Source organism: Sphaeramia orbicularis, chromosome 1 (genome assembly GCF_902148855.1).
Source record: "Sphaeramia orbicularis chromosome 1, fSphaOr1.1, whole genome shotgun sequence".
NCBI lineage: Eukaryota > Metazoa > Chordata > Actinopteri > Kurtiformes > Apogonidae > Sphaeramia > Sphaeramia orbicularis.
In genome coordinates, this window is record NC_043957.1 from 47,416,202 (window position 1) to 47,436,762 (window position 20,561).

The 20,561-nt window shown below is 36.8% G+C and overlaps 1 protein-coding gene across 1 annotated transcript in view; it reads left to right on the top strand.

Annotated features, from left to right (window-relative positions):
* The first annotated feature begins 430 nt into the window (after nucleotides 1-430).
* Nucleotides 431-20,561, top strand: part of LOC115429192 (mitochondrial calcium uniporter dominant negative subunit beta) — a 51,685-nt gene continuing 31,554 nt past the window's right edge. The window contains exon 1 of the mRNA XM_030148460.1: nucleotides 431-774. Within this exon, the coding sequence (XP_030004320.1) occupies nucleotides 676-774 (99 nt within the window). The 5' untranslated portion in view covers nucleotides 431-675. The remainder of the gene's footprint in view (nucleotides 775-20,561) is intronic.

Below are 20,561 nucleotides of genomic sequence, written 5' to 3' on the forward strand. Positions count from 1 at the left end.
TATTGTAATTTTTTTTTTTTTTTTTTTAACCATATGTTACCACTTACCAACCTTCCCTTGATTTCGCCCAAATGCCAGAAAAAGCAGCACTGGGTCTTTATTTAATCTCAATAAGGTTTTTCCTGCTTAAATAAAGGTTAATTCAAAAGTTAAACCACCTGCAGATTTGCCATGTGTTAAAAGTCTGCAGAAGTTTCTCAGTGTGTTTACTTAAACTTGCATGCAGGTTATGTTTGCACTTTATTTCCTCTGTTTATCAGCTGATCTGAGTGGGTGTGGGTGTGATCTGAGTTGCACTAGATCTCTTTGCATAGGCTCAGGCCTGGGTTGCACATTCTGTTCAGTCAGTTGGTTCCCTGCTGGTCGGTTCATGTAACACGACAAGGGAGGGAAGGGGGGGAAAAGAAAAAAAAAAAAAAAAAAAAAAAAAGGAGACAAAAGGAAACGGAGTCTTGCTGCTGGGAGCGCGCATGTTGTCAGAGGAAATGGTACGCAGCGCCGACGCCCTCTGCCTGTCTGTCTGTCGGTGTGGATCTGTCTGTCTGTCCCGGAGCACTCTTCTCATCTGTTGGTATTTACTCTGATTACATTTCCTGGAAGCCCTGGTTCGGACCGGGCTGTGTTTTGCGCACTTCTCTGGGCTCGGTATGTCCGTGCGCGGCTAAAGGCTAAAGGATGGCTCCGGCGCGGATGCTCGCCAAAGTTCCAAGCAGACTTTTTGGAGGACTTCAGCCTCTTCACTGCGCCTTCAGAACTACTCCTCTTCTTCACCAGGTAACTCAAACATTTGGGGATTTGTTGAAGGAACGCTACACCACCTAAACCCGTCGACGCGTAAAAGGTTTTTGGAGGTTTTTTCCTCCAAACGCGCATAGGTGCTTCACTTTTGCGCATTTCAAAGGTAGACCTAAACTTACTGGCAGAAGTTGGAAAGTGTATGTTTTTATTCGCAGTAGACATTCCTCTGTTATGCTGGACACATTCATGACTCTCTCACTGCCTCTAGTGTTCTATCAGCTCCTTGCTCCCCACACAGCAACATCATTATGGCTTAAATCTGGCCCCAAAACTGGCATGGCATTTTGGCAAAATTCTGGGTGCATTTATGGGCCCTGACAAATGCCCACAAGATAAATGCCCACAACCTTGATGAAAAAAGAGGCAAATGCCCACAACTTTATTTCATAATATTTTATTAGTAACAAAATGATATACATTGTTAGTAAGGAAATGCAAAAAACAGTACCTGTGATATCCCATCACCTCCGTATGTAGACATATTCATAGCTACTGAGGAAAAATGTTACATGTTAAATTAACCCTTTCATGCAAGAATTATGAGAACCTTAATCAAAATTTTTTTCCCCTGAGTGTTCTTATTCCCCTTCAGACAAGAAAAAAACAATAATAAAAATAAATAAATAAATAAAAAAATAAAAATTATTAAAAAAAAATAAAAAATAAAAAATACACACAAAAAATAACAACAATAATAATAATAATAATAAAGAAAATTCTTATGAACCTATTTTTCATGAAGTTGCAAAAATATCCACTCAGCTGGACACCACACTTAATTTCTGATGCACAGAAACATGTATTTACTGATAAATTGTGTGAAAACTATGGTGAGGGCTTGTGATTCTGGGGGTTTATGCTCAGGAGAGATCTACATAATGTTACCAATTCATGTCAGAAAAGATATGTAGTGTCTTAAAACTTTAATAAAGGTATGTGTAAAAAAAACAAAACAAAACAAAAAAACAACGAAAAGAACAACAAAATCCATGAATATACAAGAGAACAGCTGTAGAAGAGCTGTCCACCGGAGTGACCACTGTGCATGAAAGGGTTAAACAAACACTACAAGTCCCATCACCTGAGGAGTCATATGTGAAATATTCACCTCGATGAGTTATAAACTTAATATGTTAAAGTCCCATGTAAGAAAAATCTGTATTTGCATTTACATGTTAAATTGAACTGTCCATTGCATTTTTACTTAATGTAGCACATACCATGAAGCACCCTCACACAGATCAAAGACGCTGTAAGGGACGGTCTGCGGGCAGTCAAGTATGCCATTGAAGACAATCCGTTTAAAAATTATATATATATATATATATATATATATATATATATATATATATATATGTGTGTGTGTGTGTACATGTAGCACCTGAGTATTCATAAAATATTCTCCACAAAAAGAAATCCAAATTAAACTGTCCTTTTGCATTATTTTAATGTATTCACACATCATAAAGGCTTAATTCAGATCCTGTATCAATAATGTTACAATGACATAACTATCTGGACTATTGTTGCTTAACAAATGAATACTGTTTACATATGTACATATCTGCAGTACATATGTACTTAAAATATCTGCAGTATTTGCATGCTTCATATAGTTCCCCCATTGGAATAATGCCACACTACAAATTGTGGGCATTTGTCTCTTTTTTCATTAAGGTTGTGGGCATTTGTCTTGTGGGCATTTGTCATGGAATCGCCCTAAATGGCCCAAAATAGGCAAGCCAAAATCAAACCAGAAGGAAGCCAAAATTCACCCAAAACTAATTGTGGACTTCCAAAATATAGCCATAATTGTCCCAGAAAAGCCCCAAATCCCCATAATCCAGTCAAAAAGTAGCCAAAACTGACTCAAAGAGAGGCCAAAAGAAGGCCAAAATTCACCCAAAATTTGTGTTGATCATGCTTTTAAAATGAAGTGGGGTTTTCTGTTTCTGTGTTTTGGCTTTACAGAAATATGCCAAAACACAACCAAAACACATCCATATACACTCTCAAAAATAGAGGTACGAGATCAGAACATTCATGTACCTATAAGTACATTTTTTAAGGATGTTTTCTCAAAAGTACAATATTGGTCTTTAGGAGGCCAGAATTGCACCTTTAGACTATGAAAAAGGGTCCAAAGTTCTGTAAAGTACAAATTTGTACTATAAGGTACCCTGCAGCATTAAAAAATGTGTGTAGACCATGAGAATAGGCTAAGATAACTTAACAGTAGGCCTAATTGTAGTTAAAACATTAGGCTTAGCGCATTATTTATTATATATCATACTGTAATTACTTTATATTATATTTAATAATCATTTGTGTTTTAATTTAATGGCCCAATTAGCTCAATGATAATAACCTAATAATTTATTTATCTTATTAGAACCTCTGATTATTGCCATAATCTCTGTTTTATCCAGTTTTCATTCACACCTCCATGTCTTGATGTCATAGCTTGCCTATGCCGTTTTTTTGTTTTTTTTTTCTCAATTAGGCCACAGGTTCAAACTTTAATCATCATGGCATTATCAACTATAAGAGAGTTTTCTTTCTATGTAAAGTACTTAAGGTACAAAAATGAACCATTTCGAAAGGGTACAGAAATGTCTCTCAAAAAAGTACACCCCAGCGACAAGCATTTGTACCCTTTTAAGTACAAGCTGGTACCTCTGTTTTTGAGAGTGTATGGAATAAGATGTTGCCGCTCTTTAGTTATTTAGTTAATCTTCTGGTTTGCCATAAACATGCCATACCATCCCTATACTTGATCCCCAGTCTTTTGGTTAACCAGACATATGCCATAACTCAGCCATATATTGCTGGTGCCTCCATATCTATTATAGATAACCTTCATCATACCACAGTTAATCCTAAAGGTTTTCATAATGCCAAAAGAAAGCTAAAAATGCCAAATGTATGCCATAATACTGCCAAAATATTTGCTATCTGGGTCTGCCCTGTCATTTTTTTCTTTTTTGATTTAGGACTACAACAGCAGATAAATTATTCAATTGCATTACCTTACTCTGCTGAGGTTTGGGTTTATCTCTGTGCAGGGAAGTGCAATAAAAACAGCTCTATATGACTAATCAAACCAGTCAGCAACTCGGGGAGACTGGGTGACTTATTACTGTACATTATCTCATGTCAAAGCTCTGCTCATTCAATTTACTCCTCAGAGGATCATGTCCAGGCAACCATTTATAGACAGCAAATGAGTAGGCTCTTAACTTTAAGTAGACCTTTAGCAAACCCTGGAAATGTTACCAGTTTTATAGATCATGTTCTCAATGAGGATATACGGTATGTCCTTGTACAGCGTAAGGTCCTAGTGCGGTGTTTTTCAACCTTGGGGTCGCCTGGAATTTCTAGTAATTGATTATTTAAAAAATAAATAAATAAATAAAATAAAGAAACCTTACTAATAAAAAAATATATGGTGAGTTGAGAGAGACAATCTCAATAAGACATGACAAAATGTGAAGCTGAACCTGAAGCACTGTGGTACTGTTTATCTGTCAAATGTTCATTGTGGTCAGTTTCAGATGCTGCAGCTCTTTGATAATTCATAGTTTGAGTTCTTGTTTGTTCAGTATTAATTGTCAGCCTTGTAAATCCAAGCTGGACTGACTGTACATATCCTGACCAAGAAAAATAAAATTCTCCCTTTGTGCAGTAATCTACACCTGGCTTTTCTGCCTCTGTCCATAATAAAATACATTATATGGACTAAATGTCATCTAAAATTAACGTTTATTTGCAACATAGTAGAGCAAACTATTACATGATCAAAAGCAAATTAATTTTAGCAAAAAAATGTTTTGAACATCTGGGGTCGCCAGAAATTTGTGATGTTAAAATGGGGTCACGAGCAAAAAACGGTTGGAAACCACTGTCCTTCTCTATAAATGTACTTCCACATAGCAGTATGCATACAGATGCGGAAAAAATGATTAGACCATCAAAAGTCATCAAAAACAATGGTTATGCAATCAAGTACTAACTCCTGTGTGTATCATGTGACTAAAACAGACAGAAAAGAAAACATGGAATGTCTAAAAGCACTGTTTTTGTCAGTACAATGCCATAGATATTGCTGTAAGAACTGAAGCGATTTTAGTTATTATCAAGAAAACATGGAAAATGGCTAGATATCAGCTCTGAAATTAAACTCTTATGAGCTATTTTTGTTGTTATCGTTATATTTGTCCAAAGAAATGTACCTTTAGTTGTAGCAGGCATTAAAATGAACAAGAAACAGAAGAAAACAAGGATGGTCTAATAATTTTTTCTGCAACTATATATGTCTCATAGAGTGCATATATAATTAAATGATATCTATAATTAATTAGACTCTATGAAAGCCATGCATTCCCTCTGAGTATTAAGGTGAGGTTTTTGCGGCACACTGCCTTTGTCACATTTTTATTAATGAGCTCTTAATGTCCAGCTTAAACTGTTAATTTATTATCCATTTCCTCATGTGTAGGAGGAGGTGGATGGGTTCAGATGTGGAGCAAGCATCAATTTTCCATAAGAGCGTGGGGGGGGGGGGTATTATTGCTAAATTCATCATCTCCACACTGAGTGGATATTCCTTGCGTTGTGGAAGGGTAAAAACATTGCTTCTGCCAGAGATGCAAGCAGTCATGACTCACTGCTGCACGCTAGGATGACTAAGATATGTTCTGTATATAAAATAGGAGCTGCAGATTTCCTCTTTTCAGTTTCTTGCTGGAGCTGCCCAGTCATCAGCAGAGCTCCATCCCACTAAGACAAACAGAACACACTGATGTTTAATCTGCAGTTTTAAGCCATGCTGCTGCACTCTTTGCATCCCTCAGAGTAGCCAGGAGCAGTACCTAACTTCACTTCGGTGAATAAATAGTGTCTGCGTCCCAGATGTACAGTAAAGAATTGCTGCAGTCGTGACTTCAAAAATTACTGTAGAACTTTGATCTCTCTGTGGTCTGCTGTACCAGAATGATGCAGATCCTGATGTGTGGATCACATTTTGAAGCCACATTTTATCCTTGCAGCTTATATTTTAGATGTTTTAGGTTATTTAGCGGTGTTTGATTTCTTAAAAACAGGAATGAAAGTGAAAAACTGTTTCAAAGCTTGTTGTGTTCATACAGTGCAGGCCTGCAGCATCTTTTAACCCTTAAGGGTCTGAGGTCACTGCCCTGTGACTAAATCACATGACATTATCAACACGTCATAGCGTCAGAAGTGGGTCACATACACCACTGGGGATAGTTGCATTCAAAAGTACGGACTTGAAACACTCTCCCACTTTTTATTTGATGTTGACTGAGCAAATACAACCAGAGATATGACGTTTTGAACCCAGAGCAAACAAACGTGAATAAAAGTATAGAAATGAGGTGGGCGGGCGTTATATTTCTTAGCATATCTTTGTCATTTTTTGTCCTGTTTCAAAACGGAAAAAATTGGCCCAATTTGCAGATTCTAATCCACAGACTGCATTAGCATTATAGGTAAGGGTGAGGATGACCCCCACCTGAACTGGATGTAGAAACCGGAAGAGTGAAAACGCGAGAAAACGCCAATGTAAAGATATGCTTTTATGTCAAATATTTGAGTATACAGGGTGGGGAAGCAAAATTTACAATGGACATTTAGTTGTTTTTTCTCAGCAGGCACTACGTCAGTTGTTTTGAAACCAAACATATATTGATGTCATAATCATACCTAACACTATTATCCATACCTTTTCAGAAACTTTTGCCCATATGAGTAATCAGGAAAGCAAACATCAAAGAGTGTGTGATTTGCTGAATGCACTCGTCACACCAAAGGAGATTTCAAAAATAGTTGGAGTGTCCATAAAGACTGTTTATAATGGAAAGAAGAGAATGACTATGAGCAAAACTATTACGAGAAAGTCTGGAAGATACTATTAAAGAAGAATGGGAGAAGTTGTCACCTGAATATTTGAGGAACACTTGCGCAAGTTTCAGGAAGCGTGTGAAGGCAGTTATTAAGAAAGAAGGAGGACACATAGAATAAAAACATTTTCTATGATGTAAATTTTCTTGTGGCAAATAAATTCTCATGACTTTCAATAAACTAATTGGTCATACACTGTCTTTCAATCCCTGCCTCAAAATATTGTAAATTTTGCTTCCCCACCCTGTAGTTTTAACACTTTCATGCACAGTGGTCACTACAGTGGATGGCTATTTTACAGCTGTTCTCTCGTATTTTCATGGATTTTGTTGTTTTAGTTCCATATCAGCCAACGCAGTGCACGCTTATGCATCATCCAATACACTGTAATTCATACCATTGCTGTAACTTTACTGTGCTAGATAAATGTGCACTAACATGTATGAGTGTAAAAAAAAAAAAGAAAACTGGTAATTGTGATTAGACTGTAATTAACAGGTTTTTTTTTTTTTTTTTTTAAGTTTTTGGTTTTTTTTTTGCATATCATCTCCATGAAGTGAGTCATAACTAGTATTAGAGTGTGTTAAAATGTGAGAAAACATCAGATTAGCAGCACTAAAATGTTTTTATTTCATAGTTCTCACACAGTATATCAATAAATTCATGTTTCTTTGCTTCTAAAATTAAATGCATGGTGTCCAGCTGAGTGGACATTTTTGTAACTCCATGAAAAATAAATTAATAAAAAAATTCAATCACTTTTTTTTTTCATGCCTAAAGAGGAATAAAAACACTCAGTAAAAAAAAAAAAAAAAAAATCTTGATTAGGGTTTTCATAATTCGTGCATGAAAGGGTTAATTTATTACAATTTAAATTTTATATAGCTAATATTTGGAACCAATATTCACTTTTAAAGTCTTTAAACAGGTTCGTTAAGTATCTTTGTGTTATTTATTCAATAAATTATATACATTTTTCAAATCGGATTTTATATTTTTTGTGCGTTTTTTGGCCTTTTGTGTTGATATGTTAGATTCAAGTGAAAAAATAATAGGTAGATGAGATAGATGAAGTTGTGCTGGAAAAAAAAAAAGATATCAAACATGGGTATAGTAAACATTTCTTTATATAGTATATAAAGGCAAACTCAAAAGTACTCAAAAACACCCAAAATAGGCTCAGACCCCTAAGGGTTAAATGTCTGCTCTCAGTATGGAAGTGAATATGAAATCAAATACAATACTGTTAAGAGTTACATCATGATTATTAAAATAAAAGATGATCTAAAACTGTAATTTTTGGGTTTTTACTTGTGTGGAAATGTTATCGATGTCACAGATGAAATCGCATATCTTGGACATTATATTAGAAGTGACCTCACTGATGACAGAGACATTTACCGGCAGCAGTGTAAACTATATGGGCACTGGTCAGACAAACATGCTCACCTGTAGGTTCCATATGTGTCTGTTTATGTAAAAACTGCACTTTTCAGAACCTTCTGCTCTCCTGTGTGTACTGCACACTTGTGACGCAGCTACAAAAAGAGATCCATGCACAAACTGATGGTCGCTTGTAATGACTCGATGAGGATACTGCTGAGGGGCCCAAGACATTATAGTGCCAGTCAGATGTTTGTGGAATGTGGTGTTTGATGTTGCGCGGCTGCTATAAGGCATTTTATTTATTCATTCATATGCAGAGTTACAAAACTATCAAACTCAATTGTACAAGTCCTGGTCTGTCCCAAGATTAGTTCTGTAAAGCAGGGTACACACGTAAAGATAACCACGCTGTTTTTGTCCCGATTTTCCCCCTTCCCGACCAAGGACGACAAACGCCAGATGATTTTATGTCTTATAAGATTATCCAATAAGATTATCCTGTGGTGTAAGGTTTGTTAAGAGTGAATTTGTCCCAATCATCGGCTCCAAAACGAGTCAGGGCCATCAATCATAAATATTAGGCTATACTAGGGCTGCACAATTTTGGCAAAAAATAAAATCCCGATTTTTTTTTTTTTTTTTTTTTTCCCCTAAAAACTCGATTTTCGGTAAAACTACAAAAGACAACAGAAGTCAGCATGTTGTTTTTGTGAGCAGCCCACAATGCAAGCCACTGCTCTGACCTCAAATCTGTGATGGTATCATGTGATGAACCCACAGAAGTTTTTTTTTTTTTTCTTCATTAAATCTATATTGAATGAAGTACAATATACAAACAATGTATACAAAAAGAAAATAACGTAAGTTTGCCTGGGGGAATACACTACAATAAAATATCATCAGAGCAAATACTGATGGTTTTTATAGCCTTTTTGTTTCCAGATTTATCTAACAGCTTTAAATAAAGTTCTGCATCTTTTAAAAAATAAATAATATTTGGTTTTGTGTTCCAGAACGTACATTTGTGAATGAAAAATTTAGCAAGTAAGATGAAATCGATTTGACGATTTCTGGTTTTTAAAAATTGTCCTTATTAAAAAATCCGATTTCGATTTAAAATCGATTAATCGTGCAGACCTAGGCTATACTTTTCTTTTTTCTTTTGTTCAGACAAGGTATAGTTTTTAGATGTTACCTGCTTGACACTATACCTTGTCTGAACTAAAGAAAAAAAGAAAAGTGTAATCACATTAACAGAAGACAAAATGTACATCATTAGCCTTAATCGGAATATTTAACTTGTTCAGTATTTATGACCAAAAATCTTCAAGTGTGTGGGGAAAGCCGACGACTCCTGAGTCATGACTCCATGATTTGTGACGTGGAACGGAATGTAGCCAATCAAGAAGTGAGCTGACTGAGGAACAAGGAAGCAGGGTAAATAAAAACTAGCACGGCCGACCTGAAACAGGTTCGGTGGACCTCAGAAATGGAGGACCAGCTCGTGGAGCTGTGGGAAGACCGAGAACATCTATTCAACATCTCTGCCAAGTTGTAACACAACCAAAATGACGTGTGTTGTGTTTTCCGGTTGTTGCTATGTTTCTTCTTTGTTTTTGTTAGATCACGTTTGATCATGTAAGATTTCTGGCTTGGAGGATTAGATTCTAGATTAGTGGTGGGACAGAATCATTATGTGTGTTGTGTTGAGATTATCGGAGCACACCACACACAGTACGATCAAAACTATTTAATGCCTGATTTTTTTTATCTCCATGTGTGGGGTCTGTAATGATGAAAAAAATCATTGTATGTGTACCCCGCTTAAGGTTTATATCTAAAATGTGGTCTCACTGGTGATGAAGTCTTTATGTATAAGTGACATATGGATTTATGCTATTTCTTTTTTTTCCCTTTTTGTTTTATCTTATCCTATGGACCAAGTTTTGTGTCTTTAATAAAGCTTGAGTGAATCCAATGGAAGGTGAAAGAATATTTTTTTAACACAGTGTTTGAGAAAAAAGAGAAGCTAATGAGTAAGGCAAGGCACGGCAGCTTTATTTATGTAGCACATTTCATGTACAAGACAATTCAAAGTGCTTTACATAAAACAAAAGCATTACAGCAGAAGGCATGAGAAAAACAAACAAAAATAGGTAAAACAGATAAACAGATAAAAGAGACAAGCAGATTAAACAGATAAAAACTTTTGGCTTAAAAGGAATAGCACAGATCTGAACTGATGAATAAAAACTCTATTCAAATGCAGCTGAGAACAGGTGAGTCTTTAACCTGGATTTAAATAAACTGAGTGTTTCAGCTGATCTGAGGTTTTCTGGAAGTTTGTTCCAGACATGTGGAGCATAGAAGCTGAACGCAGCTTCTCCATGTCTGGTTCTGACTCTGGGAACTGACAACAGACCGGATCCAGATGACCTGAGGGGTCTGGTGGGTTCATACTGGGTCAGGAGGTCACTGATATATTTTGGTCCTAAACCATTCAGAGCTTTATAGACCAGCGACAGAACTTCAAACTCTATCCTCTGACGGACAGGCAGCCAGTGTAAGGACCTCAGAGTTGGACTAATGTGGTCCACTTTTCTGATTAGGGTAGGGGTGTAAGAAAATATCGGTTCTGGAATATATTGTGATTTTTCATTTCACAATATTGTATCGATATTAAAAAGTACTGTATCGATATTTTTAGGTATTTAGTCAAATGCAGATATTGTGGAGGTTCATTTTTTTGTTTTTCTTTTTTGTTTATATTTTATTTCTTATTATTTAACATTCTTTTATTAAATATCGTTATTTCCTTTGTTGAGATTGAACTAAAATAATGTTCTGAAGTTAGTTCTGAACTAATAGAATATGAACATTTGAACAGGATCTGAAACTGTAATGTCTGTAAAATTTTGTGATATAGCATTAGATCCTGTTGGGATCAAATAAAAATGTTTAGTATTTGTGCAGATTTCTGGTGTAATTCAATTCTTCAAGGAAATAATCATTTAAAGAAAAGAAACCAGCAAAAAATTGCCTTTTTAACAGTATCATGATATATATCGTATTGTGATCCTAGTATTGTGATTTGTATCATATCACCAGATTCTTGCCAATTCACAGCCCTACTAATGAATCGCCAAAGCACTAGAATTAACCAGTGTCACTCCTGAGGCCCTTGAATTAAACATTGATTTCTCTGAGACATATCTAGCAGATCTGATCCTCTTGTGAGGAAAAATCGCAGGTTACCAACCTCTTTACAACGCACAGGTTTATTGCTTCTACAGAACAGTGACCTGAATGCAGTGTGTGCTGGCTGTGTGAGCAGCTGAAGACATAAATGCCACAGACCTCAAGTGTTTTATTGTAGCTAGACGAGTTAATTGGCAAATTGTCTTTCTCCTTTTACAAAATGTAAAATGAGACATTATCCACTAAGGAGGAGATGGAGCACTCTAACATCTGCTGTAACTTTTGTTCTGCCTTAAGCAACAGAGTACTGTGGTAAACACTTTCAGCAGAGAAGCTACAGGGAGTTTGGCTTTTATACCATTAAGTGTTGGTACTGTTTACATTCAGCGCTTGACTTTTGACTTTAACATTTATTGGCTTTTTCAGACTCAAAGGTTGAAAATCAATACTGGTTTCATGTGAGTATTCAGTAACAAATAAATGAACAAGGCAGGTTATTTTGCCGATGTTTTCCTCATAAAATGTATAAATATTTCACTTCCATACTGAACATATTGTCCATAAGAAATACAGTATGTTAAAAATGTAGCTGTGATTGACAGAAAATTCTCTTTACAAATTTTTGCGTGCTATGTCACCACATAAAAAGTTCTGTACTCTGTGTGGGTGTGTTGCATACCTCTGTGCTGTCATTCTCGGATGGCTTGGTTACGACTTGTCTTCCCCAGCCAGACCTATCACACTTCACTATAGATCAGTATAAAGGTATGACTGAACCCATTATCATTCTGCAACAGGGCAAAAAACTAAACCGGTAACAATTGCCTGAGCTGCACTAAGCCAAGACAAGCCTTTGCAAAAAGTGTCAAGGGGGAGATTTGTTTTGGCAGAAAATTTGCACATGAAGTAGTGAGCCTTGGCTTTACACACAGATAAATCCCTACCAAAAAAATGCTACAAAGAAATGGGCAGATGTTCTTTATTGAATAATGTAAATCACAGGTGTCAAACATGCAGGCCAGGGGTCAAAGGGTCCAATCTGGCCCATAGGATGAATTTGTGAAATGCAAAAATTACACTGAAGATATTAACAATCAGTAGTGTAAAAATCATTTTAATTCAGGTTCCATACATACACATACAAACCTATTAGATCTCAGTTGGGTCAGACCAGTAAAACACTTTCCTAATAACCTATAAATAATGACAACTGCAGATTTTACCTTTGTTTTAGTGTAAAAAAAAAAAGTAAAATTACATGAAAATGTTTACATTAACAAACTATTCTTTTACAAAACATGTGAATAACCTGAAGAAAAATGAACAAACGGAAATGTCTTGACAAAAGTAAATACAATGATATCAATATTATACTTGTTACTAAATGTTTTGTGTATTTGTAATTGTAATGTAAGTTGTAATGCACATGTGTAAATGATAAATTGAGGCAGAATATTGTTAAAACTGCACTTGTTTTTCTTAAGACATTTCAAGTTGTTCACGTTATTCAGTTTTTTAAGGAAACAATGTAGATATAAACATTATCATAATGTCATTTTACTTTTTTCACTGGTATTATTTCACAGGTCCGGCCCACTTGAGATCTTATTAGGGTGAATGTGGCCCCTGAACTAAAATGAGTTTGACACCCCTGATCTAAATCATCAAAACACGCCACTTTCAGTATTTGTCAGTTTGGAGGTTGTTGGGGAAACTGTAATGCGCAGATAACAGAGGGGGATTAGAATGCAGAATGAAAAAGGCGCCCACTGGTAGGTTGACTCCAACAGACTACTTCCTGTGTGTCAGGGTAATCAGTTACTACCAGACTAACAAGACTCAGCATGTGAAGAAGACAGCCTTGACTCTTGCATTTTTCCACCTCTGACAGGGAGTTCCTTCTGCTTATAGTATGTATGGTAGGTTGAACATATTCCTCCTGGATATACTGTAACTAGGGATGTAAACAATTAATCGACTATCAATTAATTGTCGATAAGAATTTGCTCAGTTAAATTATTAATTGTCGGTTAATTGCCCTTTTCCAAGGGGGGATTTGTGGTGTTGACAGTAGGGGGCGCCACTGCCCAAACTAGGCTTCATCGCTGGGATAGCCGGTCATCAAACTGGATCATGGCGTTGATGTGTTAGAATGGCTTTAGGGACATGGTGGAGCAAACCACACACCGGCCCGTCTGTTTGTGGGAGCGGTGCACCCCCGCCTAAATACATGCACAAATGCAGAGTCGGTATCGGATCAGAGCATTTTCTCTGGAGGTTGGTGTAGTCTGCAATCATCTGGACTATCTGGTCAGTGAGACAGAAGCTGAAAACATCCTCCAGGCTCCTGATTCTGGCCACACGTATGTCTCGCATTATGTCCCATGGTCGTGACCACGGGGGGGATGGGACAGACAGCATCTCCGCTGAAATCTCGCTCCATCATGCCAGTGATGCAAAGTCAGAAATACCCATTTCTTCTAAACTGCTCCTCTTCAGATCCCTTTATTTTATTTTATTTCTCTGCAGAATTTCTTTAGTTCTCCTCCATAAATGTCATTGCCTGTACTGTTTCCAATACAAGAAATCAGTCATTGAGGAATATGACATGCTTTTTTCATGACGTATATAAACAATATTTAGCTTTTATTCTTCAACCTTATCGAAAGACAAATTCAGGTTCTCAAGAAAATTGCCGCTTATCAATTAATTGTTAATTGATTGATAAGGTCAACCAACTAATGATTAATGGATTAATCAATAATTTGCATCCCTAACTGTGACCTTGCACTCAGTATATAAGTGGGTGATGGGGATCAACTCATTGACCCACAACAAAATAAATAAAACAATCCCAAGCTGCATTTTCTCATCATACAGGAATGAAAGAAGAGTTTTCTTTCACATTTACCTTTTGGTTTCTTTAAGTGTTGTCAAAGAAAATGTTTTAACTGAAATGGAGGCAGATTTCCTCTATTCAACAGAAATGGTAGATCCCAAAAGGCCTGAGACATCTGTCACTTTGTGACTGTAGGGGCTGACATTTCTCTCTGACAGCTGCTCCATGTGCTGTCTTGCAGCTTTCATCGGCTGGACTGGCATCATGCTGGAAGATGGAAGTCATCCAAGCATGTTTCTCAAAAGAGGTCCTTCATTAGTAGCAAGAAATCTGCAGAAGCGGTATAGGAAGTGATCATATATATAGTGCATAGCCAAAAATACTTGGATTTATCTAAGCAAACAGATAAGATTCTCATTTTTTAAACAACCATCAGTTTAATAGAGAGCATAAAGGTTGGACTGTGTTTTAATGGATACAGGTCATGTGGTCTAATGAGTCCAGATTGGTCCTGTTGCAGAGTGATGGAGCGCTGTAATGATCTGTGTTTGGTTCAGTTGATCAGGTCTGGGTTCAGCAACACTATGTGTCTATGACATTAGGTCAGTTGAACCTGAATATACCGAATGATCAGGTCTGAACATCAGTGGATTTTTTTTTTTCTTTCCTTACGGCACAGACATATTCCAAGATGTTCGGATTTCTTGTGCTCAGATTGTGAAAGACTAGTTCAGGAGTCCAGACCTGAACCCCATTGCGAATCTTTGGGATGTGATGGAGAAGACTTTATGCTGTGGTCTGACAAGATCTTGTTGAATAATTAATGTAACTATGGATGGAATAACTCGTGATATTTATCATGACATTGTATTGTGTAAATGATGCTGTGATAAATGAGTCCTGTAATCAAAGCTAAGCTAAATTTATATTGTGTGCTTGTTTATTTTATTTATTTATTTACTTATTTTTTGGCCAAGCAGTGTACTAACAGAACCATGTGCATGTGCGACACTGCACTAATTATTTGTTTTGTATTTTAACGATTTTATCTCATATGAACCGTTTGAATATCTTGGCTTACTCAGACTTTGACACATTCCAGTTATCATTCTGTCCACTGTAACCTCATTAAAATAACATACATTTCCTCCAAAACTGCACTACATTCTAGGACCTTTGCCTATTTCAACAAATCTTAATCTTTAATCTCCACATTCTTTGCAGTGCTACTTTCATACAAATGAAAATGAAGTGCAGTACAGTGTAACCCAGTTTATCTAATAAGTTACGGCTACACCATCATTGTGGCAGCAGCAAACAAGTCATTACTCTTGAATAAGTCCAGTAGCCTGACACTCACTACTGTGATGTTTACAATAATAATAATAATAATAATAATAATAATAATAATAATAACTTTATTTATAGAGCACCTTTAAAAACTAAGTTTACAAAGTGCTTTGACAGACAAAGCAGAAGGGCACAACAGCAAGATACAAGATGCAAATAAAGACACTAAAACAGAAAACAACACAATAAAATAGATATGTACAGCAAGCGTGAAAACATAACACTTCGAATAAATTGAGTGAATCGGAGTAAAGAGGGCAGGGATAATGTAACATGATGCTGTCAAATCAATGCAAAAATGAAAGAGTGAAATAAAACAACATCACATATGAGAATATAAATTAATAACCAAACGATGAAATTAAAAAGGGACAACATCACATAAAGTCAAGTCTATAAAAATGCATTTTCAGACGTGATTTAAAAGATGTCACTGATTCCGCAAGCCTTATCTCCTTATGTCACCTCTTTATATTTTTTTTCTGCTTTGTGTCTTCTTTTCTCACCAAAAGAACTTCCACATCAATGAACTGTTGATTTTCTGCAAATCCCCTGTGTGGCTTTTGGTTGTAAACTTGAAACTGCTCAAAAACTAATCTAAGACTGGCTGATATGGTTACACCAACTAGTCGATCAATACATTTTTAAAATTTTTATTCTGTTCCATTTTATTTTCTCTGTTAATTGGTAGCTCTTATCTTATTTTTGGAATGAACCACAGGAAGAGGAATGTTAATATGACCCATATGTGGTCTTCAGTGAGAGCCATGCAGTGTCTGAGTTTATTTTAGTGTACACCCTAGAATTACATTTAACCTGCTGTTGTCTGGTGTAAAGTAAACTGGAAAAAATACCAACAAGCTTAAACTACCATTCATAGACATCTAAAGGAATAGTGAGAGCGCAGGTGGACGGGGTTTAACGTGTGTATTGTCAGCAGTTCAGACTGTGCGCACACTGCTTTGTTTAGATTTTTAATTATCAGATAAACCTCTCTTGTGCCTATGAAAGGCTGCACGCCCATAATGGAAAAATAAGCAGAAAGCATTCAGCAGTGTTACTTCCCTTCAACGAGAACATGTTATATTTATGCACCAGCTAAATTGCATTTTGAGGTCCTGTTCACAGTGAGGCCAAAACTGTAATGAGTAGAAATCTTATTAAGCGCAAGTCTGAATTCAAAGTCTTGGAATGAAATATCATCAAGGAGACTTCCCATTCAAGCTACAAACTTGAAAATACAATAATAAAGCAGCGTAAGCACCTCTCACCTAGAAAAAAACTATTGAACTATTGATTAGATAATAAAAATCAAATCATCACAAGTGAGATTGATGTGGTCTTGCTGAATATTTCCATTTGTGTTTGCGCATGGATATACTAAGTAAGTAAAGTTTATTTATAAAGCGCTTTTCACAGATAAAAATCACAAAGTGCTGTACATAAAATGGCTGCAATTAAACATAAGAATAATTTCATAAAATAGATAAAAAGGATAAATCCATCAACCAAAAGCTTTCCTAATTAAAAACATCTTGAGCTACTTTTTAAAAGAGTCCATGGAGTCGACCACACAGAGGGACAGGGGCAGGTCATTCCAGAGTCTGGGGGCTACAGCCTGAAAAGACAGGCCTCCCCGGGTTTTAAAGTGAGTCTCTGGGACCTTCAGGAAGCTATGGCCTGAAGACCTAAGGGTGTTCCCTGAGGAGTAGGGGCACAAACAAGTGAGCAGTATACTGGGGGGCTTGATCATGCAACGCCTGGAAAGTCAGAACCAAGGTTATTATCGTTAACGAAAACTAACGAAATGATGAAAACTAGAATTGAAAATTTTTTTTCGTTAACTGAAATAAATAAAAACTATAATTAAAAGAAAAAAATGATAACTAACTGAAACTGTAATGTGTGCTTACAAAACTAACTAAGGTTACGTTTACACGGCAACACCAGGATCTAATTCCGCAAAGATTTCTCCTTTGCGTTATAAAATCATTCCGCGTTAAGACGAAGCCGCTATGATAACGATCTGCGTTAACATGAGTCCGCGAGGACGGCTGAATATGCTGTAGTGGCCATGCCAGACCAGTAGCTGGCGATGTAGAGCTGTAGTGAAACAGTGGCGGTAAAACACACGCCTGCGCACAAATGATTTCCGGTTTAGACAGCCTTTAAATGAGAAGAAGAAGAAGAAGAAGAAGCGGATATAAGAAATGCGTTTCCACTGGTAAGAGTGTAGACGCAGTAAGTCTAACTTTTGGTGGAGAAGCGACAGCAAACTGAGCACAGTTAGCAGCACGTATGTTGTTCTGAAACCGGCCATTGTTGGTGTGGTTGTTCCTTCTTTTCCTGCAGCTTTATTGTGTCATAGAGGCTGGCAAACCAGCTTGGAGGCGCATTACCGCCACCAACTGGCCTGGAGTGGGTTAACTGGCGGTTCTTGGCTGCGCGGGCATGCGGTGATGTCATATTTTACCCCGGAACGCTCCGATTTGCGTTAACACGGAGCTGAAATGCAGAGCGTATCGATAACATTCCACCCTGGACCCTGGTATCAAAAGTTTCCGGATTCAGGCACTCTAGGCACCGTTTCCATGTTAACAGAAGGCTAATCCGCGATGAAATCTTCCCGGAGTCGACTGAATCCTACGCCGTGTAAACGGCCCCTAAAACTAATAAAAATTCTGGATAAAATTCCCTTTGTTTTTGTCTTTGTCAACGTCGGATTGATACGAAAGTGATTTATTTCACTCTAGCAATTTTAGCTAGCGGCACCATAGGGAACTTCACAGTCCGTCACTTGTCACTTGTGGTCTAGAGTCGTCTTCTGGTCCTCACTCTACCTGGAAACATGGAGACTAAAGTTGGGAGAAATCAGCAGAGTCCTGTCTGGGATTGATTTGAATATGATGACATAGAAGATAAAGGATACGACAAAACTAAAATTAATACTAAAACTAAACTAAAACAAAGCATTTAGAAAAAAAAATTAAAACTAATAAAAACAAGCAAACCTGCTCTAAAAATGAATTAAAACTAACTGAATTAGAGAAAAAAAGTCAAAACTAAATAAAACTAAACAATAATGAAAAATCCAGAACTATTATAACCTTGGTCGGGACTAAAATTTTCAAATACATATGAAATTTGACTGGAAGCCAATGAAGAGCCGACAAAATGGGGGTAATGTGAGCTGTTCTGGGTGTACCTGTCAAAAGTCTAGCGGCAGAATTCTGTACCATCTGAAGTCTGTTGAATCGTCTTATGCCACGTCCAAGTTGGCATGAGTGGATGGTTTTTGTGGGAGGAAGTTCTTTTCCTGGAGAAGGGAATTGTGTTCCTGTAAATTCCTCTGTATTGTATTTCTTGAAACAGAGCACAAATTCCTTAGTTATGGACTCTCTTTGTGTTCCTTTCAGTAGGTATTGTCCTGGACTGTAGACTAGAGCAGCCCCCCCCCCCCGCTAGATGATTTTCAGAATTGTCCTTATGTGACCCCTTAGGTGATCACAACAAATTAACATTAGTACTATGGCACTTTCTAGTTGAAGGTAAGTTTGATCTTTATGTTGTAAGGACCACAGGAACTGCTTTTACTTTGTAAATGCAAATCTTAGATCTTAAGCACATGAATAATGACTTGATGTTGACAAACGGGTAGGGCATTGTTCGTCTTACAGGTTTGACTAATGGTGTCACATGAATAAAAACTAGAAAAGCACTTGGAGAGCGCAGACCTCCGCCAAGACAGATGAGGCACCCCCCGATCACCACCAAAATGTAATCATTTGTTCCTTGTGCCAGTTTCAACATTTCCTGAACATTTCATCCAAATCCGTGTATTTTGAGTTATCTTGCTAAAAGACAAACAGACAGACAGACAGACAGACCCCGATGAAAACATAACCTCCACTGTTACACTTGGTGGAGGTAATAAACATAAAAAGGCCAATAAACATTGTAAAACAGACACCTGAACCTAAATAAATATTAACACAAAACCTGCCTCGAACCCCTGCACATAAAACAGAACACAATGAGTAAAATGTCCAGTACCCACAATGCAATGTGACAAATTTGCCACAGTATCATGGCATGAGTCCAGTGCGGATGTTTTTTTTTTTTAATTTTTTTTTACTTTTCAGTGTTGTGTTAAAATTAAGTTTGCATATGACAGCAACACCGTTCAGTCATATGTTACATGGAGATTACTTTGACATATTCTGCTTTTATCTTATAGTAAATTGTTAGATATAAAATTGTACGATGGTTGTCAGGCTGTTCTGTTCTTTTGTGTTTGTTAATATGCCTGTTTGCCTTTAGTGTGTGAGCCCTGTGCGCACGTTTTTTTTTTTTTTTTTTATGTTTCAGTCACTTCAAGGATAGTGGGGGTCACGAATTTAAAAGTTTGGGAACCCCTAGACAAGAGAAGGTTTTAGTGATTCAAGCCTGAAATAAATGTGGGAATTGGGGTTGAAACCTTTGAAACCTGCGAGAGTTGTTATAAGAATTTCAACCAATATGAGTCCTCCCTCTGCATTTCATCCTGTACCAGCCATCCTGACTGTAGAGAAATACATAAAAAGCAAATTATTACTCTGTCTCAAGCCAAACTGTTTGGATAGACATCAGGAAATTACAAGCTCGACTTGTAAGACCTGCCTGACTAAAAGCCGTAATCAAATTCCCAGCATACATTAAACAAATGAGGTTTTTATGCTTAATTCTATCATGCGTCATAATGTCTTTTTAAGTTTTTTAAACCTAATTTGTCAGTGGTGCTGTACATTTTTATTTATTGTGTGTTGGAGATGGGCTTATTATGATGATGATGATGCTTTACAATTAGTGTTAGCAGAACTTGGCTCCAATAGTAGTCGGTGGTTAATGTTAGCCTTCTCATCTGGAGTTACTGACTGAGGGATAATAAGAACTCAAAATGTGAAAATTACAAAACTGCAGCAGAAACTAGCCCATCATTGCAGTAAATTCACTTGAGGCATTGTAAGTTCACCAATCCAACACACTTTTAAATAACACACAGTATGATAGAGTGAATGGTGAAGATGAT